This window comes from Liolophura sinensis, chromosome 1 (genome assembly GCF_032854445.1).
Source record: "Liolophura sinensis isolate JHLJ2023 chromosome 1, CUHK_Ljap_v2, whole genome shotgun sequence".
In the NCBI taxonomy this organism is placed as follows: domain Eukaryota; kingdom Metazoa; phylum Mollusca; class Polyplacophora; order Chitonida; family Chitonidae; genus Liolophura; species Liolophura sinensis.
Genome location: NC_088295.1, coordinates 88,017,965 through 88,043,552, shown reverse-complemented (window position 1 = coordinate 88,043,552; position 25,588 = coordinate 88,017,965). Strand labels below are relative to the sequence as shown.

The window sequence follows — 25,588 nt, the reverse complement described above, 5'->3', positions numbered from 1 at the left end:
TGTATATAACCTACCATGGACAATCATATTCCATGGACAATGACACGTGTATGTGATACATATACCATGGACAATGAGACGTGCACGTGATGTATATAACCTACCATGGACAATCATATTCCATGGGCAATGACGGCAAACACCTGGCATATACACCACAGACTGTGACAAAAATACATGTAGGTACAGTGTATCAACAAATCTTTGGTAGTAATGTATATTAGAAATGGTGTGTGGTGAACGGATTGCACAGAAACGGCATGGAATTAGGTGCCATGCCAAACAGCTGTGTGTGACACTAGCGAAGAAACTGATCAACGTTGCACAAAGTCACTATGACCTTCCACTGGGTGGATAAGCGTGAGTACGTGGCAATGTACAGATGAAATCGGTGAAAGTGTGTTTGCATGACAATATTCCTCTTACATGTAAGTGCTGATGACAGAAATCTGCCATCTTCATTATGCGTTAAGCTGCTGGAGGTGTTCGGCTTCTTGTTTTCCCATGGAATGGCGGCAGACAGCCACGTGGTGATGATCTATGTAATTCCTGGATACTTTGGGTCAGACTGGCCAGTCCTGTGGAGCTGACAGCCCGTGGTTCTGAACCGGTTATGGTCATCTACCACCCACCCACTGGGCTCTCGGAGAATTTCCTGTCTTAACCAGTGATAAGCACACCTGGTCAATCATAGCCCTGGTACACACCCGGTCAGTCATCACCATGCTACACACCTGGTCAATCATCACCGTGCTACACACCAGTCACTTCTGGTTGGCACTAGTCTGGAGGTAAGAAAAATACACATCTGACAAATAGATAGGAATTTTGCTTGAGCGTAAGTACAGCGTCATTATAATTCTGTAATCTCGCCATCTGACTACATAAGTTATTCTTATATCAAGGTACCGGGTAGTTCTAACAGACAATATACGATGTCGTCTCGCTGTAATCCTGCAATCTGATATAACCCGACAGAATATTGTCCAAAATTTTGTGGCATACTTCCATTTGAGAATTGTATATGCCTTATTGATTATCCATATCCCCATTTACTCACTTGCTAAAGTACAGCTGTGAAATGGTCCGCCTCAAACCATTGACTGTAAGCTACCTGCAAGATAAAAGCGGTAATGCCTGTCAAACCTCTGCACAAGAGAATTACATGTTACATTTAATCTGAATAACATCATTTCAGAAAGCAGCACGCTACTTGGGCCCACCTGCAGAAAGGGATCATTGCTACAAGCGATTGCAAGGAATACAACCGAGTTTACAATTGATTGTATTTATTTATTTGATTAGTGTTTTACGCCGTACTCAAGAATATTTCACTTATACGACGGCGGCCAGCATTATGGTGGGAGGAAACCGGGCGGAGCCCGGGGGAAACCCACGACCATCCACAGGTTGCTGCCAGACCTTCCCACACACGGCCGGAGAGGAAGCCAGCATGAGCTGGACTGGAACTCACAGCGACCGCATTGGTGAGAGACTCCTGGGTCATTACGCTGCGCTAGCGCTCTAACCGGCCGAGCCACGGAGGTCCCCAATTTATTGTAAAAATAAGTTTTCGTAGGCACGATAGCGATAATTAAGGTTAATTTTGGTGGGAATGTAAACATTTACAACAGTGTCAACCTGTTGTCATTTTTGATTGTAAATTTCGATTGCCATATCTTACAATCCCTTCGTGCAACAGTGTGTTGATTGTAAGTTAGGGTTATGATCGTGATCTTGGTGATTTACTATCAACTAAGCCTTTCGATCCTTTTGTGCAAGCGATCCATGAACAAGGAGAACATTTTGTTTATTTAATTGGTTGGTTATTTATTTATTGATTTCATTGGTGTTTTACGCCGTACTCAAGAATGTTTCACTTATACGACGGCAGTTAGCACTGTGGTGGGAGGAAAACGGGCAAATCCCGGAGCAAACCCACGACCATCCGCAGGTTGCTGAAAGATATTCCCATGGATGGCTGGAGAGGAACTGAGCATGAGCTGGACTTGAACTCACAGCGACAGTATTGATAAAAGGCTCCTGGGCCATTGCGCCATGATGGCACACTAACCACCATGCTAGGGAGGCCACTGTTGGTGTTTTGTGTGGTAGTCCAGATTACTTCGCTCATATGAAGCCAGGTTTTCAAAGGGTAGGGAACAAAAATAAACAAAATCAAAGAAGTCAATCTGGAAGATTTCTTTTATAATATTTGGTATCATTAATTATACTTAATTAGTCGCACCTGGAGGAAGCAGGCCATGTTCATTTCGTTCAATCTGTGGATACACTGGGTGCTGTGGGTACGGCACTAGAACACAAAACCATGCAGAAATTCATAAACAAAAAATATATATAAAATGTTTTTATTCTAAAATTAGAAACACAACCAGTAAATGATAGCAAACTAACCTGTGTAAACATGAACGTATTTATTATTTCATTGTAGGTTTACTTCATACTGAAGGTAGATTGCAGTGTTGTATATATGTGGTGTTTCTCAGGTGTTATTCTTCACCGTTTGTTCTCATTCAGGTGTTATTATCCACAGCCTGGAGTAATTTAGGTGTTTTTGTTCGTACCTTGGAGTCATGCAGGTGTAATCGTTCACAACTAGGTATCGTTCAGGTGCTTTTGGTTACTATTTTTTTGGTCATCCAGGTGTTGTCATTCAGAGTTCAGTTTCATTCGGGTGTTATTCTTAACAGTTTTCTGTCACCCAGATGTTATTCTTCAAAAGTTTGGTTGCATGTAGGAGTTATTGTTATAGTGACATTCAGGTGTTATTGTCCACAGCTTAGAGTTATTCAAGTATTCTTGTTGCCAGTTTGGTGTCGAGCAAGTGTAATTGTTTGGCGTCATCCAGATGTTTGTGTTCACTTACTTGTCCCTTTCTGGGTCTCCGATATAGTACTAATGCTTCCAGCTGTGCTTTCTGTATTGCACGAGATGACACTTCGGTCTTCAATACTTCTCATGTCATTCAAACCGCTCTCGTCTGAAGGGAACAACAAAAAAGTTGAAAATCTTGCTAACCAAACATTTATTAGCAGTCGATGAATTCTGTGTTGTACATGTAAGCACAGCAATGGAAGGACGTTTTGAAAATGAATTCTGCACTTAATGATATAAAGCATTTCTCTAAGGTTTGCATTACTGAAAAAAATAGTTATATATATATATATATATACTAAAAACAAATAACTAACACATTACAACCGTTTTGAAAGACTACAGTTATCTCCCTTATAAGTCAGTCAAATACAAATAAATATGGACAGGCGCGCAACATCGCTGGCAGTCAATCAAGAAACGGCAATAAAAAAACCCCTTCGTTTCTCGATTGTTATCACACCTAGTCGCACTGGACACATACCCTTCCTATTACAAGCCCATTAAACGGCCCGAATTCTGCATGAATATCACTTTTGAAGAAAATGTCTAAAATCTATCAACTCCATCGTTTACCCCGGCGCTCCGCCATTTATAGATCCGGCTCGCCTTCAGCATCCGACGGAGGTTCACAAACTGGCGTGCATGCGCGTCATACTTGACACAAATACCAACTAGCAGTTAACGACAGCCAGCAGTTGACATCAGCAGGATGCAGCGTGAGACTCCGAATTCGCCTGGAATGCCACAGTATTTGCCTCACTGGACAAGCGGGTACAAGGCTTACACAGTCAAACAAAGCCAAGGATCACTAAAAAGTCAGTTGCAATAACATGTACAACAGGTAAGACGAAAATTACTTTTATGATAGCTAAACAGGGGGCGATTCCACAAAGCCATTTCTGGCTTAAGTAAAAGTTTAGATTCTCTCTGCTTTGGTTCTGGAAGTAGAAATTTGGACAGATCAATTTTTAACTTCAGTCAGAAACTGCTTTGTGGAATCAACCTTGGTAGTTTTTAAAACTAGTCTCACTAGCATTTGTGAAAAAAAAGATAAGGAAAAAGGAATTAACAGTAGATAAAAAAATTACTGCGAGTATTAAAGCAGGATTGCTTATATATGTGCACGGGATTTCGCCTTTGTTGAACATTTAGATATTTGCCGGACATATTTTTTATGTTTAGTTTTCCCTGTGTAGAAATAGGACATTATCAAAATTGTTACACACTTCTAGCTGATAATTAATTGAAATGTGAATGTACTTAGTATGACTACATACATCAGGCCACAAAGCAGGGGTTACTGTAGGAATTTATGTCACTCCATTATTTCTTCTTTTTTTCTATTGTGTTCAGACTTTTTCAACAATATAAATGCATATTAATTCATTTAAGTAGACATTAAAATGCAGTTAAAATATGATAAACATTTGTAAATTCGAACATTTAAATTGTGCATATGCATGGAAAAAAACTCCATAGTTTCGACTGACAGACAATGGTTTATGTGTTTATGACAGATGTTGAAATAGATCAGCAAGCCAAATTACTAAACCCAATAGGGAAGTGTACTGGCTCAGATGCATGGTTAAGGTTGGCATGATTAGTGCTGCATTAAGCACCAAGCAAATAAATAAAATAATCCCATTCACAAACTCCTTGATTATCATACGATACCAGTTTTCGTTATAATTCTTAAAAGTCTGCAAGTCCTTTTTCGCCGTCAGATTCCATGGTGTCTTCCACTTTAAATTTGCAATATGCGCGTAAATAGCTGGTTGGTATCTGTGTCAAGTACGACGCGCATGCTCGCCAATTCGTGAATCTTTTTCGCCATAAGAAGGCGAAGAGGCTATAAATGGCGAAGCGCCGGGGTGTAATAACCATCCAGAAACAAAGGCTTTTCATTTCGTAATTTCTTAACAACGGTGTTTCGCGCCTGTCCATGTTTGTTAGCATCTGACTAACTCATATGGAGACAACTTCGAGTGCCTGTGGAAAGACACAACAAAACGTTTGGACACTCACGTGTTTTACTCAAGGGGAGGCCACTCTCTGATCCTAGTGACACGACTTGGCTCGGGGTCCTGAATATAAAGACAGATACATAAAGTTATGTATTGGTTAACCCTGACACTGAATACTTCATTGATTACTGGTGAACAGATGAAGAGTGCTTTAAATCGCTAATATCAGGTCATTTTAGACAGCAGTTGTCAGAACACCCAGGAAGTAGTTGTGATCTAATTACCGCTGTAATGGCAGATTGCTGTAGACTCCAGTTTTAATGACAAGGTTGACCGGCTCTTACAGTATTTATGGGCTTAGTGATTTGCCCGACATAGTGCATGAAAATCTGTGACATATGTTCCTCCAGCAAATCGGCTAAAGTCCTGATAACATGGATAACAAAGCAGCCGGAGAATACGGTAGGATTAAAATAGAGGCTAATTCCAGAAACTCAGTCTACCGTTACAGTTTGCACAGACGCCAGGTCACCAGGCGGAAAGAAATCAATAGCAATGCTGGCATTTATAACGAACAAAGGTATTTCTGACTAGAAACTCGCATGGCAAGCCTCCATCAAGCCAACGCCAGCACATAAAACGTCACTAATTTTTTTTGCAATATAGTGTTACTGATACAGGGTTTTGCACATCCTACTGTCTATTATTAAAGAGCTCAACTAAAAAGGCCAAGCAGCGTTGCATTCTAGTCTTACACAGCCAAGTGTATTGGTCGTGTTGACGTGACAATATTTTAGTTTACCAGCCCATTGATACATATTCAAGCAAAACATACACATTGATAAATCTGTATCTGATCTATAATTAGCGGGGGCATGTAAACAGTTGACACATAATATATTCATACAGAGCACCCTATTAGCAAATGCATGTAAACTGTTGACACATAATATATTCATACAGAGCACCCTATTAGCAAATGCATGTAAACTGTTGACACATAATATATTCATACAGAGCACCCTATTAGCACATGCATGTAAACTGTTGACAAATAATGTATTCATACAGAGCACCCTATTAGCAAATGCATGTAAACTGTTGACACATCATATATTCATACAGAGCACCCTATTAGCACATGAATGTAAACTGTTGACAAATAATGTATTCATACAGAGACCCTATTAGCACATGCATGTGGACCGTGGACACATGTTCAGATAGCGTCTTACGAGGTCAGGCATGTGGGCAGCGGACATAATACTTGTAAGTCCTTAAAGCACCCTACAGGGAGAGGTATGTGGACAATATGCAGGCACCCCCTTGATAGGAGAAGATCAAAAAATCGAAGTATCTGATATTTACACACTGTATATCGTGCCCGAGAAGTCTGACACCGCACAGCAGTGTTAATATAGTCTGATGCATTGGTGAATTACAAGACTTACCCGCTCGATTCAGAGTACCGGTCCCCGCGAACTGAATAAAACAGAAACAAATATAATATCAAATAGGTGGATTTCTGCGAAATTACACCAGATATTCCAGTTAGAATTCTAAAAGCTTTATTTGTATAGACGTGTCTTGTATCCATGTCAATAGTACGTCCAAAAGCAGAAACATATTGAGAAAACCTTCCCGCCCATTCAATTCGTGCTTTATTTTAGCCCCAAAGGTGGACAATTCGCTCAAAGTTACTCTTTAAAACGAAAGCTGTAATCGAAAACCATCAAGAGCGAGACGCGAATTCGGTTTGCTTTTACTCAAATCTTTACGACCTTTGAAGCCTTTTTTCTGTGAGCCGAGCGAGTCTATTCAATATCCACATCCAAAGGTCAATTACACACGATTACATACAGAATGACGTCATCATTATGGATTGTGTTAGATACACATCATTGGGATGGACTGATGGAAACAAGGCATGGCGTTAAATCTCCATGTAAACAGTAAAGCCAAGATCGTCCTAATCCGTAGCAGGCTTACTTCTGTGTTAAGACATCGATACTGACACAGCTGGCTTCACAGCATATAGAGGTATCGTTTGTTAATGACAGTGGAGACTTACCATATAGAGATATCTTGCCATGCTTGACCAAACAAACTCCAACAACCACAAGTATGATGACCACCACGGAAACACACGAAACAACCGCGACCATGGTGACGGAGACAGGAGATTCGGTCGGCTCTTCGTTACCTACAAGACAGACAGGCGAATACATGTATATTTGTATTTCAGATGAGCAACAAAACACCTGTTGAAGTGTCTTACAGCTGCATGCTTCGACTGTCATACTCTAACCACTGTATCTGATGTTGACAGCAGAAATGTCGCTCCTAGCACTTATTTGAGAAAAAAAAATGTATACACCTCCTTACTGATCAGTTTTAAGTGAACGTTGTAATACGTCGTAAGTAATTCTGAGGGTACGTGTATAAGTGAAAGTCTGGTTATCATAATTATAAACTCACCTTGCCCGGCTGCTAACTGCCCATTATCCTCATTAACCTGACGCTGGGACTGCACATTAAAATCTTCTTTTACTGAAACAGAAGACAGTACATCATATATTCAAGGACGATTGAAATGGTGCTGACGTTTGATGGATATGGCAGTGGCGCTGATGTATTGCAGTGGCGCTGACGATTCATGACAACTGCAGTGGCGCTGATGGTTCGTGAGTTGCAGTGGCGTTGTCGGTTCATGACTATGTAGTAGCGTTGATGGTTAATGAATAATGCAGTGGCGCTGACGGTTAATGATTATTGCAGTAGCGTTCACTGTTCATGACTATTGCAGTGGCGTTGACGGTTAATGACTATTGCAGTGGCGATGACGGTTAATGACTATTGCAGTGGCGTTGACCGTTAAAGACTATTGCAGTGGCGCTGACGGACAATGACTATTGCAGTGGCGTTGACGGTTAAAGACTACTGTCTTGGCGTTAACGGTTAATGCCTTCCAATGAATTTGTAGACAAGGACAATATAAACGCCTACAGCATGAACAGTAAAACCAGCGACGATCTACAATGCAATCGCTAGAAAATTGTTACACGTAACCCTTGAAGTACGGCTACTTGGCAATTTACCTCAGTTAAGTCACAGGTGTGAATCAAGAAGCAAACCGACTGATTTGGCGAAGTCTAACCCACAACACAACTGCCATCGACTGAACTAAACACCTCAGCGAACTTTGCAGGTCTTAGTAAGTGAGCCGTACAAAATTGAAATACAGTTTACGATGGTTTTGAGACGGATTTGGCTTTTCTCCAGCTCAACTTCTACATAATCGTGATAGATCGTAACATTCACTAGTCTAGAACTAAGTCCTGTCGTCTGCGTATTGTCAAAAGTGTACGCAAGCTTCACAAACCTCCTTTTTTGAATCGCGTGGCTTCGTTGCTTACATGAACTCGGCTGCTTTTCTCGAGCTTACGGCCATCGCTTTTATTCAAAATAGTTCCCTACTCTTTCAGTTGTTCATTGTTAAAAGATATATTAAAGTTAAGACTCCCAAGCATGCTGTCAAGCGCCCTTGTGATGGTGTACATCTTCTGAATCATACAAAGAGAAGCAGTCAACAGTTTTCAATGATGTAGGGTAGCCGCAAAGTATGTTCTAGGCGACTTAGTGCAATCCGTATTCAAATCGTGCACTATGCTAGAATATCAGTTATCGGTAACAAAATATGAATCACATTTGCGCTTTGATTGCAACTGTTCATATATCCAACTTGGAGATCTAATTCAGCACAATGACTATACCTCTCCTGTACTATGAATTTCTAAAGGCTAAAAGCTAGGAAGAATGAAAGAGATTTCAGATCTCACAACATAACCACTCGCAACATAACCACTTGGAATTTTCAATTACCTGAAGTAGGACCTGTAACATTAACCTTTTCTCCGTCCACTCTGATGTCGTAAGAGTAAGTGAACAAGAGAGCAGTTAACACGGTTAACCTGGTGGTCATAAATTTTAATTCATAATTTTAAATTGGTCATCCGCGGCATACGGATGATGGTAAGACGTATGAACAAGGGCTCTAAACAATATGCGCGAAACACAAATCGACAATCCGAATGTGTCAATACTGCACATTATCTAATTTCCAGTTATGGATAAACGCTTACATAATAAACGCGAACGATGAATAATGAATAATTCTGTGATTAAACCAAGACGAACTACTCACCTGGGATGGCGTTACTAGGGTCCTGTTGCACCACTGGAGCATCGTGCACCTTAAGCGTTATGCTGTACGATGACACGCCTTCAGAGTTTGTCACGATGACCGTATAAATCCCAGAGTCCCGCTTCTCCACAGCCGAAAAGGAAAGCGTGGTCACGTTGCCGGCAAGATGTGCTGGGGTGTCCTTGAAGTCTAAGCTAGGGTAGGCCGGTTTTTCCTTGTGAAAGTTCAGCTTGACTGTTTGTTCTTCCTCTGCCCTCTCCCAGACGACGTTCGAAAAAACCGGATGTGAATAAAATCCAACAGAGATATCCAGTCGGCCGCCAGACGGCGCAAGAACAGTCCTACTTCGGGCCTCAAACACAGGTGCAGCTGATCAAGAAAAACAAAAAGGCCCCGTGCTCTGTCAAAGTATTTCATATTGGAATCAATAAACTGAATTGTATATGGAGAGTTAATTATGTCAGTATCTTCCAGATAACAATATTTCCCCCTTTCACTTTTACTAGTTTTGACTTTGACCTACGTGAGTGGTACTAATCTCAGAAACGAATGAATGATGAAATAATTCCTGAGTCGATAAAGTTTATTTCAGTGCATCTGTAGTTGTAATATTCTCTGTTTGCATCAGTTAGTTCACTCTAAGTGAGTCATGTGTTTGCAATCAAGGCGCGGCAGTAAGTCGATGTGAGAGGCAATTTCCGTGGGTGTATGCAATGGGAAGGCACAGATGTGAAGTGACACAATTAATCTATTAACGTCTCCATTCATTAGGCCTGTGGTTATACAGTATTCAGACACTCACTTTTAGGTTGCACAAAGTAAACTGGCGCTTTGCTTATGCCCGACTCCGTTGGACACACTACATATATAGTCCCCTGTCACAAAATATCCCGAGGGAGGGAGGTGAAGTACTGATGTTGACTCAGAAGCACTTCCCTGCATGGTGTCAACCAGGGTGCTGCGGACTCGATGCTCCCAGGAGTAGAACTCGTACTGGGCGGGGTTACCCTCGGCCTCACAAGTCAGGACGTTTATGCCACTCTGCCAGTTAACTGTTACGACCGGGGGGTCTGAAGTCAAGGGCAAATCAAACATTAGTAATGGGACGCATGGAGATGTTTCAAACAATACTTTGTAATATCTACTACCAAATCGTAAGCTTTATCTACTTCCCTAATGTTAGTACAAGTGAGGAAATTAGACTATTCACATGGGCGGAGAGGGAATATGTTAGTCATTGACAAGGGAGAGGTACAAGACAGTTAGCAGTGTTATACGGAGCCACAGTACGACATGTTGGCGCTACAGGCCAGTGACGGTTGAAACATTGAAAGTGCAATGATCTAACGATACTTGTTAAAGCGGCAATGGACTGTGTGCGGAGAGCAGGTGGCTGACGATGCTGTAACGGTACAAGTAAGGTGTGGGACAGGAGATGAATGTATGAGTGCAACGGGTCAAAGTTGATAATTACGGGAGGTGTGTTCTCAGTGAATGGGGCGGGTGATAGCTGTTTGGTGGGTGGTACCGACAACAGGGTGCATGGAGCTGGGACCGATAATTGCCGAGTTCATCACAGACAACCTTTGAATCCACAGACAAACATCATTCTGTGCAAGGTAAAATATCAATACCGTCATGTAACATATGGGACAGGATAATGAGAATGTCTTGACACTTTACTGCCAAACACCATTTCGACAGGTGGGCCATTACAAAGCCACCATCTTTCTGACTTTCTGTAGCGATCGGGCTGGGTCCTACTCACAGGGTTCGTCTTGTAATGTGAACATTAGAACCTTTGGGATACAGATCTCAGTATTACTGGCACATTTATCTATGAATACCTTAGTCCATAACACAGGCCCATGCCGGTTAGGGCCGTACGTCCACAGCGGATCAGCCGGGATTATCTGTATACAATGGCATAGCTAGAGGGCCCCTCCTCCAAAATTACTTACTCGAAGAAAACATGTGAGGAGCACTGCAAATCCGTTATTTTACGGCCAACGGGTCTGGATTCGCCGCTGATAAGTGTGGCTCAAAGCGTACTTCAGATTAATATCGGGGTAATGAGTCATTAGTTAATTAAGGTTTGTAAATGGAAGTGAAGCATGCAAATGGGACTGAGTGACAGGAAAAAGGGATGACAAGTTTATCACATACAAGATTAGGGTTATTTTTTCAACTATTTAAAAGCAAACAGCACACTGGCGTACCTTCTAGATAATGAGGTTTGCTTAGTACACATTCAATAAGTGTACAAGTATCTTGCAAGAGAAAGATCAGGGGTGTTTTTATGTACTATGAACAATACAGTTAATTTCAGAGCACTCTTAATTATAGCTTTACTGTTTCCCACGAACTAAAAGCCTTCTGAGATTCGCTCATTAAGTGTACTTAAAAATGACACTTTCATTTTTAATAGTTCATTTGAACTAGGTTGTACACACAAGCCATTAAAATATCTTTCCTGCGTTAAACTGAGTCATTTTTCACCTGTCATACAGGAGACTTCTGTTTTAAATTACGTGAGAATTTTTGAGTCTCACAAATACTAAACGTTTAGTATTCGCTGAGATCTTTGGACAGTTCAGTAGTGTTCAGCAATACAGTATCGTGTTTATACACGTCATGAAAAGAATACGATAAAAGACATTGCAATAATATTGAGATCATGCAAGCTACAATTACGATCTATATATGCCACAAAGAGTGAATGAGAAAAAAACTACTTCGATGAACGGGAACTTTAGCATATTAAATGTCAACCAAGCGACATTATTATCAACTATTTGTTGATTTGATAACACCAAACTTTTACGACGGCGATCATTTTTATACGTGGGGGAAAGCGTAGAGACTATACAGTGAAGACCACTGAACTTCTACGGGTACCTGCTGGAAACGACCATCCTTTACCAGGTACCTACTGCAAACCCCCATCTTTACCAGGCAAATGTATGAAACCTCCACTTTTACGAGGTACTTGCTGGAAACCACTGAGCTTCTACGGGTACCTGCTGGAAACGACCATCCTTTACCAGGTACCTACTGGAAAACCCCCACCTTTACCAGGTACCCACTGAAAAAAACACCTGACATAAATGTGTAGCGTAACAATTAAATGCTGGATTAAAACGTCCCGATTAGTTAGGGGATTATCATCTGCGGCTGCTATAATGGTGCCTTGTTTGGAGAATCTGACGAGAGTACATGTAAATACCCACCTATATATATATATATATATATATATATATATATATATATATATACATGGAATCAACAAAAGCAGGTTTGACCTGATCCTGTACTATACCTAGAAGAAAGCTCTTCGATAACTTACATAAGACGTTCAGTTTCGCAGCTGCAATCTCATCTGGTCCGTTTTGGTTGTTGGCTAGACAACGGACTATCTCTCCATTCATCTCTCGTGTGGGTAAGAATGTTATAACTCCGGAATTCGCATCTCCGGAGTCCGGATATGAAGCGTTAGAAAACAAATGGTTATTTTTCGTCCACAAGAAGTCTGGGGCAGGGTTTGCTCTGTTCACCCGACAAGACAATCGTGCCATTTCTCCGGCCGTAACATCAACCGTCTGCGTGCCCTCAACATCACCAGCTTCCGTTATCCATATCTCAGTAATTTTCACTGAAACAATAATTAAAGGATCCAAATTAAAGCATTATCTCACAGGAAATGGTGTTATACCATAGTAAAAGAATTCTGTGTGTCAGGAACCCCATAATTATTAGTTTGTTATTCACTAATTACAAACTAATAATTATGGGGTTCCTGACACGCAGAATTCTTTTACTATTAATCATTTAATCTGTTACAGACCCAATCAACTGTGAAAGTGTACAGACGTATATTCTGTTACAGATCCAATCTACTGTGAAAGTAACCTGCAGACTGCTATTCTGTTTATACACCCAATCTATTGTGAAAGTGTATAATCTGCTGTTCTGCTACAGACCCAATCTACTGTGAAAGTGCAAAGGCTTCAGTTCTGTTACAGACCTACTGTGAAAGGTGTAATAGTCTGCTATTCTGTAACAGACCTAGGCCACTGTGATTTATAAATTACTATTGTCATGCTTGTCATGCCCGTAAATGATATTATCTGCTTAATGCCGCAGTCAAATAATGTTTTTTTTTTTAATTCTCTCTTACGAATTCATACGTCAAATTCCAGAAACCAAAACTGAAACTTTGCATTATTGCATCTAGTCGAGCGACTGGAGAAGGGGCTACTACACATGAATATACCAGTACCTATTCATATTGTAACCGCTAACTGTTGTAGAGGATAAGTGTTATATTTCGTATGTGCAGTACAACAAGCTAGAAAAAAGCACAGGATTATTCATTCATAAGCACCGGAAACATTAGTTAAATTTATCTAAAAGATTTTTTTCGGAGCAGATGTCGGTTTTGTGATCAACCACCCTCTATATTGTTATGTTGATTAGCCTGTTGGGAGGCTATTGCAGTTATAGCGATACTTGACAGCTACAGTAACCCAAGGCGAGCTTCCAAACAGGGACGACATTAGCCTGCTGACAAATGCCGTTGGTGCCTGAATATTGATAAAAGAGTAAAAAAGACCGGTTACCAAAACAGGTGAACATCACCTGTTGAACGGACATATCTCACTAGAACACTTACCACAAAATCGTCCATGCCCAGCACAGCAAGAGATGCATAGATCATCAGAGTTCATACTATACTATTTGTCCGTGTCACTTGACGGAGAAAATGGTGCAACAAAATATCTCTAATATTTCCATGTGTTCTTTTCATATTCACTCCTTTCAAAAGCTGTTCCCGTCTATGTATAAAGAGATAGCAGGGCTTAATAAGTTTCCCTTATGTGGTTGTTAAAGGCCGAGTGCCATTGTAGTTTCTTTCAAGTCTTACATCGACCCTGTTTAGATCTAGCAAGTATATGCATGAAATAAACAAAAACGGGATCTTTATATGCTCCAACTGTGGCATACACAGTGAATAATCAGTCAGTTTCATGAATAAAGCTGGCCACATTTGGTCAAACTACGGGCTTCATACGATACCACAGTTAATTGCCCGACCTTTGCGGGAGAGGGCACAATTTCAACTGCGGTAATTTGTACTTTGAAAACTTGGTGTACCGTTTCGTTGGGAATCTCTTTCAAAACGCCTAAACGCGAAGACACAAACGCGAACAGTAACAACAAAATAACAACATGCAGTCTATATAGCTGCGGTGTACAAAAACACAGTAATTTTTCACGCTAAAGAAATCCGTCATAGAAAAAAACCTGTTTTCCCATGCAAGGCCATGGTGGAAGGTGGGCTAGCTGTGCTCCTAAACAATGTGTATTGCAATGTGCACTATTGTTAATGAATATAATGCACCTAATTAGAACATCTCTTTTATGGCAGATGCTTTGGTGAGATGATATTGGGCGCACGTAATTGCCACAGAAACAGTACAAATACCCCCAAAGAGGCGAAATGGGTTGAGAATTGGTGGTTAAGTCACGACATGAAGCACCTGTCGCGTGCTAGATTCTATTCATCGCCTGTTATTACACAATCCCAAGCCAGAGTTCCTTTACTCAGTCACTGATCCAATCTGCATTGCCCTTCGGTCATTGCACCTGATCAAACGATTGCACCTTTGTGTAATTGCATATAATGACTCTCCATTACACTGACCAGACCTATTCTGTGCAGATGACCAACTGTTACCGGGACTCTTTGAAGATCTGAGTTAGGTACACCGTAATAGAATTCTTTCTCATGTATTATGCAGACCTGAACCTTCTAATTGTCGGATATCGAAGACCACAGAATTGCCGAAGCGGTTAATTTATTTCATGGTGCCTATTCCGTTGTCACGGTAACTGACTAATAAAGGTCACATTCAACACGAACTCCGAATGTTGAGGGGATGTGTTCAGTAAGGTAATTTAGTCAGAAAATAACCGCCCGTTTAGGTCGAGGTGTTTCGTCCACTGATCTACGCGCGGTATATAAGCTATATCATACCACCTCAGACAGGCTACGACTTATCAACTGATTATTAGTAGAGATTAGGTCCTTTGCTTGACAACTGGGCCCACTGTGCAGTACCTTTAATACAAAGAGCCTGTATAAATCACATATAGGAATATTGATCAAACAGAAGAGGTTACTGAGTTGATTCTTGTCTAACCCCATTTGTCGTGGGAATTATCGGTGTTACGAACTGGTCTTAAGCTATCCCATATCTGCAGCGTATACGACACGTCACTGTTCAAATCACGTCACGATCGGACGATTACCACGCTTCACTAATCAGTAGAGCTCGAAGGCATCTTTACAATATCATTACGCCACTATTAAATTCCACAAAGGCAAACATCTGCAAAGAATACCTGCTACAAAATCCACCTGAAAACAACCAAAATACTCTTTGTATCCAAGAACGTTTTCACCTCAACGAAGCCAAAGGCTGTTTTAACCCAGTGAAGTAGAATAAACCACAGCGGATCTTACATGCCCGATATCTCACGGAGATCAGTTTATGATAGGTTGATAGAATAGGTGTGTAACGGAGCGCCGCGGCCATGTGACTGAACGTTTAGCTGCGGCCTTATAATGCCATACAAAGAGGGAGTCTCTGCAGGACGCCAGCACATCAAGTAGAGCTGTTCTCTAACAAATATACCTGTTATGAATAGGTTCAGCTCCTGTTTCAACTTGCCGCATCCAAAAAGTAAGGTTTACTAGAAACACCTCTTCAACAACAACAAATGTGGATTTCATGAAGTAGTTTAAATGTGAAGATGTAAGGTATCTCGTGTGAATGCTGAACGTTAGATCGAATGTAAAAATGAGGTATATCTTACCAAGTATCTGGAGATGAAATCGCCTGATTATATCTCTTGAAACCTGATCAACACAGTAGAAATATCCATTGTCTCTGGGAAAAGATGCATTGAATATCCTCAATGAATATTTTCCTCCTATTTGGTAATCATCCATGCTCCATGCTTTTGAGTCACTCACGTACGTGTCCGAACCACTCCACGATGCCAACAAGGTCACGTTTCCAGGGTCAGACAGCGACGTAGGTATTTGAGATTCCCTTATCTCGTTTTTCGTATAAAACCAACTTATCCTTTTTTGGACATCGGAAGCACTTCCGTGATTATAGCAATGTAGCAGATAGTTTGTTAATCCTTCCCGGACATTTAGACTGAGGGTAGTTGTCTCTGCAGACATGGTGCCGAGCAGCACACATAATGCTGAAAGGTAAACATACCAGCTATAATTATATTACAATTTATTAAATAACAATCTGACATTTGGCATGATTGTAAATAATTACGCTTTGTCCGCCTGATTCGCATACATAGCAGCATAGTTGTGTAATTAGTGTGCTATTATCCCTGTAGAATATACCAGTCCGCAACGCGAATGTTACAAACATTTCTGACTCATACTTTAGTGTTCATGCATATCTGCCTCACGTATTTATTCAGACACCACTTTATTATTCCCAAAAATTTTTTATTAACGAATAGCTAGCGTGACTTCAGCACTATAAACTCTCAGTCTTTACAGATTCACAACACCACAGTGTTTCCACATGGATGAGCAGAAAGCGATATACAACAACATTAAATTCACCGGTAATTCTCCTTAGCGAAAACCTTCTTGTCATATACATGTATCTGTCGTGTGGCTAAAGTGTCTGGTTAGACATATGTAACATAACGAAAGCCCTGATGTCAGAAGTTGATTATGTTAACATACACACCCTCAATATGTATTTATATCACAGCTGATTAAAAGTACACTCTGTAAACTTTTTGTATACTTTTGCTAACTTAACCATCACTCACCTGTGATGCATACAGCGTACAGTCCTTCAGAAAGCATTGTGCAGTGTTGTGGGCGTCTAGCATTATATCATAGAGAGCGGGTGGACATTAGGGCCTCGTACTGAATCCTGTGGGTGCCGGCGTTAGAATGAAGGCTGCTTAAACCAGAGGCCCTCTGATGCCCAGCTGAACAGGTGCTCGTCCAGAGAACAATCTGTCTGCGCCTGTCAAGCCGAGTCACGGACAGCCTCATTATCATAATAAATACTCATGATGAATATTCAACGACAGGGCTCAGCAAAAGCCAATCTACGACGATTGCCTGGGTCAAACCACGGGAGGAAGCTTGAACAAATTGCGCCAATGATAATTTGTAAAAAAAAAAATTTTTTATTTGAACTCAATTACACATGTATATTTGTTCTGGACAGCTGAATCAAAAATGAAAATTCCAACATGTCCATTTCCTTGTCAAGTTCACATGAATTTCTAGATGAAGCTTGAACAGATTGCTCACAGGGCAATTTGCTAAGAGAAATGTGTTTAGATGATCTCAGTTATTTCGTGAACAGCTGAATCAAAAAGGAAATAAAACCTAGTTCTAACGTAATGACGTCAGTTTGACCAGTCATCACATTTATATTATTTTTTGACAGAGAACGTATTTAACATATACTTATAGGCTTGTATGAGTTAGAAAACAACATACGACATAGGCATATACACATAAACAAAACAACTAACTATGAAAAACACACGTTACCTATCGTAGTAATGGGCTCACAATTCTAAATAAACACTCCAGTACCTAGAGCATAGAAAATTAAATAAACCTATAACAGGCGCCATTGTAGGTTGTAATATGTTGTCTTACCTAACAGGTAGATATTGTTCTATTGCAGCCGGTGAAGAGAATGCGGTTTCCACGGCAGGGCCAGGCGGTCCGTGATGACGTAATTGCGGGTCGACAGCTGTACAGGGACAACAATACACTGTTGACATGTATGTGAGTAATGCTAGCCGGCATATTCGGCCACACTGGTCGATATCTGCTGCTGTTGCTCATATAGCCAGGGCAGTGAGGCAACTGGCACTTGAGTCGAGTAGAAACTTATACATATCTACTTGCATTTGTTGACAATTCAGATCAATAAATTGGGCGTTCTAGAAAGACACGTTCTAGCACACAGGACACCATAAATCATGTGGTGAGGTTGTGATTTGACCCTCCTCTTTCCGTACTGACGTATTGAGTTCAAGCGATGTGCCATTGTCACATTAGATCGATCAGGTATAAAGAGCTGAGGATATCGTACAAACACGACTGTACACTGAGCAGCCAGAGAAAAGACACATTCTGCACAAGGCTTGTTTTCTCCGAGGCTGAGCTCACACACTTAATGCGCATCAGTTGGAGTGCCTCTTGTATACAGTGTATTCTGCTATAACCACGACACATTCTCAGCCCAGATACATCCTATAATCAGAGAAATCCCCAATTAACGTACCTCGTTCCCGCATATACATTATTTGCACACATTAAAAAGGTCACATGAACATAATATACAGTGCTGATTTACCTGAAGGTTTAACACTACACACGTGCGTCAGTAAGAACAGAGAGAAATCTTGAAAAGCTGTCTTGAAAAAAGTTACACATACATCTAATGCTAGGCAACTACTGTCAGCAACAATTTCGTTGGGCTACCTATATAAGAGCAGGTGAAAGAATTACCTGTAGTGTTAACCATGCTCAAACATAACATCCACTATAAGGTTTTTGCTGTGCATAATGGAACTATCCTTTGATGTAGAACATCAGGTAATTAGCAAAAAAGAGATATCAGAATGTTACACTAAAATATCAATTGTATTTTAATTGGCTTATCCTTGAAACCACTTACAACAGCTTACATGAAACATCTATTTAATAAGTAAAGCTGTCAACGCGTGCGAGAAAAACACGTTCCAAACCTAGTCTTCAAGTGGGTATTGCAAAAGTGTTCACGTGAATTAAATATTAATCGGATTAAGACTGGACAGGCCAATTAGACACACATGTCGACATGGGCATCCCCACCCCCTTCCCCTCCCAATTAACGTTCCGTTTTGTTCAGTTAACAAACTGTGAAATTTTTGTCTTGATGGAGGAAGAAATGTACATCTGCATGGATCGACATATATATATATATATATATATATATATATATATATATATATATATATATATATATATATATATAGGTTGGTATTTACATGTAGCATAGCTATCTAGATATTTCTAACCGCACTTGCCTATGGTGATCTATAGTTGTCGAACCTGTCCAAGTTTATCCAGAACGTATACCGCCTTCTCCACGGCCGGCGGACAAGCTCTGTTGAGTATTACTTATGTTAATGTAGTCTCTCGTGAGAAAGGGCACATTGTTGTCAGTGACCAATGTATTAACCATAACAATGTATTTATTGCACTGTTAAATACCAATGATCACTTGTCGGTGGCCAAATACTGACTTATCCTGTTTTTTTTCGTTGACAGCTGACAATACACACTTGATTGCCCAAAATGCACTCATCCAATGCCTGCAATGACAGGCATCTTGGCGTATACTCGGTACTTGATTTGACACGCAGCATCCCGGCAATACACATGAAGAGTGTTCGGGCGGTCACCACACAGACATAAATTGCATGTGGCTATATGCCGAGCATGCTAATTAATTGTAATCCATAATGAATTAGTATCCATCTGTCATTTTACTAATACCTAGATGTAAAATATAGCCCACTGTTACAGTTCAAACAATGTATATTCTGTCCATATGCATGTCACATTTCCCGTCGTTTTGACGGTAAGTGTAAGCAATGCACGCAGGTACGTCATAAGGAATAATAAGGGCAATTTGCCACGGAAGTTCCTAAAGAATGAACAAGTTGTTTGATCGAAAAAAAGTATTTATATACTTATTTGTCTATTTCTTGTTTATTAAATTTTTAAGGTTTATTTATTAATATCAAACGTTTATCAGTTGTTAGGATAGATAAGAACGCAAATACCCCCATTTAAACTGACCGCCTTTCGCAACTATTTGACACACGAAATCACATGTCACGAACAGCTACTTGCAACACGTATTTATTTATTTATTAATTATTTATTTATTTATTATCTGATTAATTTTTATCGCCGTATTCAAGGCGTTTTCACGAACACGTTGGTCGTCAGTGTTGTGTGTATGAAACCGGTATGTCCGTGGGATAAAGCACTGACCTAGGCAAGTTATTCCCATATCCCCAAGCGGATGACGAACAAGGAATTCCTTATTAAAGGCTGGCATTTCATGTGTACTTTCAAAAAAAAACCATCGCCATGTCGCCATGAGTTATTTAATACTTTGAAAATCCAAAGAAAGAAAGCATACATTCCTACTCAGTGTTAGAGTGTTCCTCTGTGGTATACACGAATATTTCTTTTCATGGATTCTTCTTTGAATCTGTGAACAAGTATCTGTGAACAAGAATCTGGCTGGGTAGAACACGGGAAACCGCCTGGACATTTTCCCGTCAGATGAAATGGGTCAAATAGCTTCGCTAAAATTGTATGAAACTCAGATCAGGTGTTCAACCCTACTTATGAAAGATTTGATTTAATGGCTTCGATTTTTTGCAGGGAATTCACCGTTTATCTGATACCTACAGTAGCTACGGAGAACAGACATCAAGAGAATTCTGACAAAAATCTGATTCATGGAGAAGGAAGCCGCTATGTACACCTGTGGAGAGCCGGTACATAAAGTGCGAATCCAGGACAAAAGCCCCGGCCGACAAAATCCCCGCAAAAGCCCTGTCGTCTTAATTAAGCGACAAAATACATCCCACAGTTTAGCAAACATGACGTTAAATACTCGTTGACGGGAATTCGTATAGTGTGACTGCTTTCCATCTAGAGAGGACCTGGTACGGTAAGGCGGATGATCCGCCCGAGAGAGGTACGATAACAAAGTGCAAGTTTCAAAATCCCAGCACATTTCTATAAACTTCGGAATCAGAAGTATAAAACTTGGTCGAAGCACTCACTAAAGTTATATGGCCATAAAAGAGATGGTTGCTTAGTAATAACCCTCCAAAAATGCACACTCGATCAAAAACACCAATTTTTCGTTCAAAGGATGCACTGTGTTTTTAATTTACAGTATGAAGACCAATGTTAACCAGAAAAATAGCTTAACTGAAACCTTCATGTGTCTATTGCTATATGCTGTCAAAGTTTCGCTTTGGTTAACGTTTGTCTTTACGCGTAAAACATACATTTTGTAATTCGATAAGTTTTGTCATATTTCAGCCAGTTTAAAATCTGTATTGCTGCCATTAACTATCAGACATCCTCCACAGTACAGTGGACCAACGAAATCTTTTCGGAGAAAGGGTTTCATATCGGGAATGAGTTCGAATCTTCAGGGCTCTTTTTTGAGAGAGAATGTTTCAAGTTTTCTCAAACAAGCAATCGATGTAAATTTATGTTATTGACAATATACTTATACAGAGGGGTTTATGTCAGGGTTTTGAGATTCGCCGGCAAATGCTCTGAGCATTTTGTTCATACGCACCCAGGAGAGCTTAGATATGTTGGACATTTGCTACCAAAAAAAAAACAACATTTTATCTTTAGCTATATCTGTACCTAGCAAAAGATACACTGTAAACATCCATTTGCTGTGTAAACACTCTGAAAGTGGTTATCGTCAGAGGATAACCCGGTGCTGCAGTGTTAGATACATGTGTCTGCGTCTGTTTACGTTAGTATATCAGAGAAATTGTCGCCTGACATAAATATAAGGTCATGTCGCTTGCCTGTATACATGTCTGTGTGTCTGCTGTAGGTGGACAGATGATATCACCCACGACCTGCTCAAAACTTCCGACACCCTATTATCCTTGCACCCAGTTCATCACACAGTTACGAGATTAAATTTATAGAACGCCGTGTGTGGGAAGTGGAGTTTTCCCAGCGTGTTGCCCCTGGCCTGTTTGTAGGTTGATTCGCTCCCACACATCGCGCCCTGATAACCATCACATCAGACTATACCGTCCAGCAACACGCGTCACCCATTACCTATATGTTGTGCTATTTTAAGTCAGCACTCATCCACTTCCGTTGACAAATGACTGAAATTATCAGAGAGACTGATAATTTTTATCAACAGTTCTGCTATCTTTATTTTTTATAAAAAAAATTGTTTGCTTACTTGTTCTAACCGGCGAAACAAAGTACGTGCAAGACGGTTTAACCCATGCCATTTTCGATCTCCAGCTTCTCAAGACTGTTCTCAGTTTGCATTTGTGACTGTTTGCAAATTTGTTCTCTTTCAACTATTCGTGTACTTATTTGGACAACCATCAGATATTTATGACAAAAGCATGTGACCACAGTAAAGGTACTATTTCCGGAATCCTATTGCGTGGTGGTATTACTAGCTATATTACTACCTGTATTATTAAACCCGTCTACACAAATACTAATGAAATATGCGGAGTGGTTTTATAATGATGATTGAGTTTTACAAAATATCACTTGATTTTAGTACAACTGCCTTAATGTATGAAAGCATTCTTTCTGATCAAGCAGTCTTTGGAAAAAGGACTTGAACATCGGGATGACACCATCTGATAATCAGACAGAATCTCAGAAAGGTGGCGTACTTCCATTATGTACTCTACCCTGAAGTACGGATACACATGCGCAGAGCAGTCGTTATGGCCTTAGAACAAGCAGAAGGGCCTTGCAACGGACACACGGGCACGTCTTATACTAGGATGGTTGACCTTATGAGGGGCCCACCCGAGCTGAGAGGGACAAGATTAAGTTAAGATGGCCTTTGTGTCCGGTCAGCTCAATACAAACCTGGCCATTACTGGGCAGGTTGGGTCTCACGGTGTGAGAACAAAGCCATTGTCCAGTTTGTAGAGCGGTCTCATCAGGGCGCGTGCCGTTGGTCATTATCTGAACACTGATTAACGTTTTGACCAGGTACACGCCAGGTTGAGACAACAGGATGCCTCGTGCCACCGCTTTTGTTATGCTAGACTGCTCTAAAGGCTGGGCTGCATGAGATAATGAAAGGCATTTCAAACCAACAGCTGCTGGAAATGGCTATTTTAGTTTAATGATTTCGTTTGAAATCTTTTCAGTGATCGGTAAAATCTCTCGATCAAACGGAGCACCTGTGACTCAGCGATGAAGCCAAGTGACTCAGTTATAGAAATAAACGACTCAAGAATGAGAAAGTGGGTAGAGGGAATGGGAGGGGGTCGAGGTCAACGGAATTAAAAGTACGTCTAATTAGGATCCTCGAAGATCTAGGGTTCTTTTGGTATTTATGTCTTTATGTATTTGACTGGCATTCTTCGCCACGTACTTGCCACAGATGCATTAGAATCCTCGACCTCGCTGAGCAAGGTCTTGTGGACTTTTGCTGTCAAAAACTCTTAAAACGTGAAGAAAGAAAGAACAGTTATTGTTTTAAAGCTTTGTAAAGATATGTATACATAGTGAACTTTTTCACTGTTTTTGTTATTTTTCTACCTGTATATCTATGACTTAAGGCTATACCAGTGCGTATTCTGTGGTCGTTTAAACCGGTTAGGCCACACGACAAACTGCTATAATCTTTATGTACATTACATAGCCTCACGGCTTTTAATAATTTCCACAATAACCGTTAAATTAAGGCCTTATTTTAATAAGCCCTGATATCTTAAGTTTCACTGAATGTTTGTTAAACCGAGTAGCGAGCATATCCACAAAGGGAACTAGCAAAGAGATGCTCATGCCTGTTCCGTCTAGACACCATTACATGGATGTTTGCTACCTTTAATTGTAAAGCTTCATTAGATAGTATATGGACCAGTGTAATGCCAATACATCTTACAAAATATGTTTTCAGAGGAAAAATATATAGAAGTATCTTCAAAGTTAATTACCTTTATCAAACGAAGAGACGGTTCTTGTATGGATCGTGCAGGAAGATTGAGTTTTTCAGATTGTACAGTATACCACGCTTTCGCAAAGTCAGTTTATATGGGTGTTGGCTATAGAGGGTGTATCTTAAATGGTACACATCTTTTGTTCCAAATACAGCCGGCGGTTTCATAACGTGTATATAAACTACAAACTCAGTTATATGTTTTATTTTTCAGAATTGCTCACCATTGAAAAACCAGAATATAAAGGCTTACACTTACAGATCCTCGTAGCGAGTGTCCTCGTAGCGAGTGGTTCGTTGCTGGTTCGCTTTTCACCAGAATCTCTGGCGCACACAGTGTCCCCGAGAACTGGAGGTTCAATCCAAACCCCTTACTCCCAAAAAGACGATAGGCCCGGCGAGGAAGTTGTCGAGTTTGCCTATAATATGAAAATAAATTTCGTCAATGGCTCAACAACACACGAATCAGTGGACATTACAGGTCGAGGAGCTTTGGAATGCTTTAAATTCAATGATGATATAGAAATGTCCTTTCTGCTTCGGCTTCACGGCATGCAACTAAAGCTCAAACACGCTATTTATCAGTCCTCTACTAGATAACTATAATAATGAAGGCTAAACAGACAGGAAATTTACCCAGGCGTCACACAAACACACACACACACACACACACACACACACACACACACACACACACATACACGCATACATGTATACACACCCACGCACACACACACACACGCACTTAAATGACAGTTAAATTCACTTTAAAATTTAAATCCATGTATTCACATGTGGCTGATGTTGTCAGAAGCGGCAAAGCTTAATTAGCCCTGTCAAGTCAGTGATAAGACAGTAAAACGGGTGGATGCATTAAGCATCTCGTGCAGTTCTCAAGACATATTTTTTATCCGATTTACCCGATGCTTAAACGGTAAAGTTGACATTGGATAACATCTGAACTTTAACACATGTAATCGCATAGCAAATGTTCTCTTAACTGGTATAAAACGTATAGGCGAATAAGCCGGCGGACAATTTGTACATGAATTAGAAAGTTTTTGGTATGCACGTGTACTAATACAATTTATAGGGTCTTGTTATGACCGATTAGGTGTGTAAATCATCGATGCACAGCGTGTAGTTTTGACACATATTATTTATACATATCTATAGTATACTATATGATCAACTCGTTTTACAGACAGCTCTTCCCCAAATAAAAGGCGGCAAACTATTACCGATAGTGTTTGGATCCAGATGTTACTGTATGGCAGTGCTATACGTCGATAAGACCATTAACGGAATCACAAATGGATTGTTACAAATATCCCATTGTTATATAGCAGTTTAACCAACATATTCCCCAGACTAGCTAACGTTTAACACTTATAAGCATATACAACCTGAAAATTTATATCAGTGCACGCAGAGGTACACTCGCTTAGTCGTAACTTCGGCTAACCTTCCCAACAAAAATGTTGTTTTGGTATACCTCGACAAAAAATTACAACCGCTGTATACTTAGCTTACGTAATTATGTCGACGTGCACATTGATAGTGCAGCACACACCAGCACATTTACGTACAGTTAGAGTTCTACTCTCCTTAGGCATACGACCGTAGCCGTAAGTGTACTCAACCTCTGCTGAAAAGTCTTCACATCTGGCACACGGTGGGAG

At 40.4% G+C, this 25,588-nt stretch overlaps 2 protein-coding genes across 2 annotated transcripts; both read right to left on the bottom strand.

Annotated features, from left to right (window-relative positions):
• Nucleotides 1–5: 5 nt before the first annotated feature.
• Nucleotides 6–9,834, bottom strand: LOC135465229 (uncharacterized). The gene is made up of 10 exons (XM_064742592.1): nucleotides 9,726–9,834; nucleotides 9,067–9,435; nucleotides 7,341–7,412; nucleotides 6,934–7,065; nucleotides 6,314–6,344; nucleotides 4,924–4,982; nucleotides 2,888–3,001; nucleotides 2,249–2,314; nucleotides 1,061–1,114; nucleotides 6–785 (listed from the first exon to the last, which is right to left on the bottom strand). Exons 1-9 carry the CDS (start codon nucleotides 9,832–9,834, stop codon nucleotides 1,092–1,094), a joined length of 975 nt encoding a protein of 324 aa, XP_064598662.1. The 3' UTR covers nucleotides 6–785; nucleotides 1,061–1,091.
• Nucleotides 9,295–17,914, bottom strand: LOC135482138 (uncharacterized). The gene is made up of 6 exons (XM_064761988.1): nucleotides 17,798–17,914; nucleotides 16,945–17,147; nucleotides 15,946–16,344; nucleotides 12,413–12,718; nucleotides 9,869–10,136; nucleotides 9,295–9,435 (listed from the first exon to the last, which is right to left on the bottom strand). Exons 2-5 carry the CDS (start codon nucleotides 16,979–16,981, stop codon nucleotides 9,871–9,873), a joined length of 1,008 nt encoding a protein of 335 aa, XP_064618058.1. The 5' UTR covers nucleotides 16,982–17,147; nucleotides 17,798–17,914; the 3' UTR covers nucleotides 9,295–9,435; nucleotides 9,869–9,870.
• Between the last annotated feature and the right edge of the window lie 7,674 nt (nucleotides 17,915–25,588).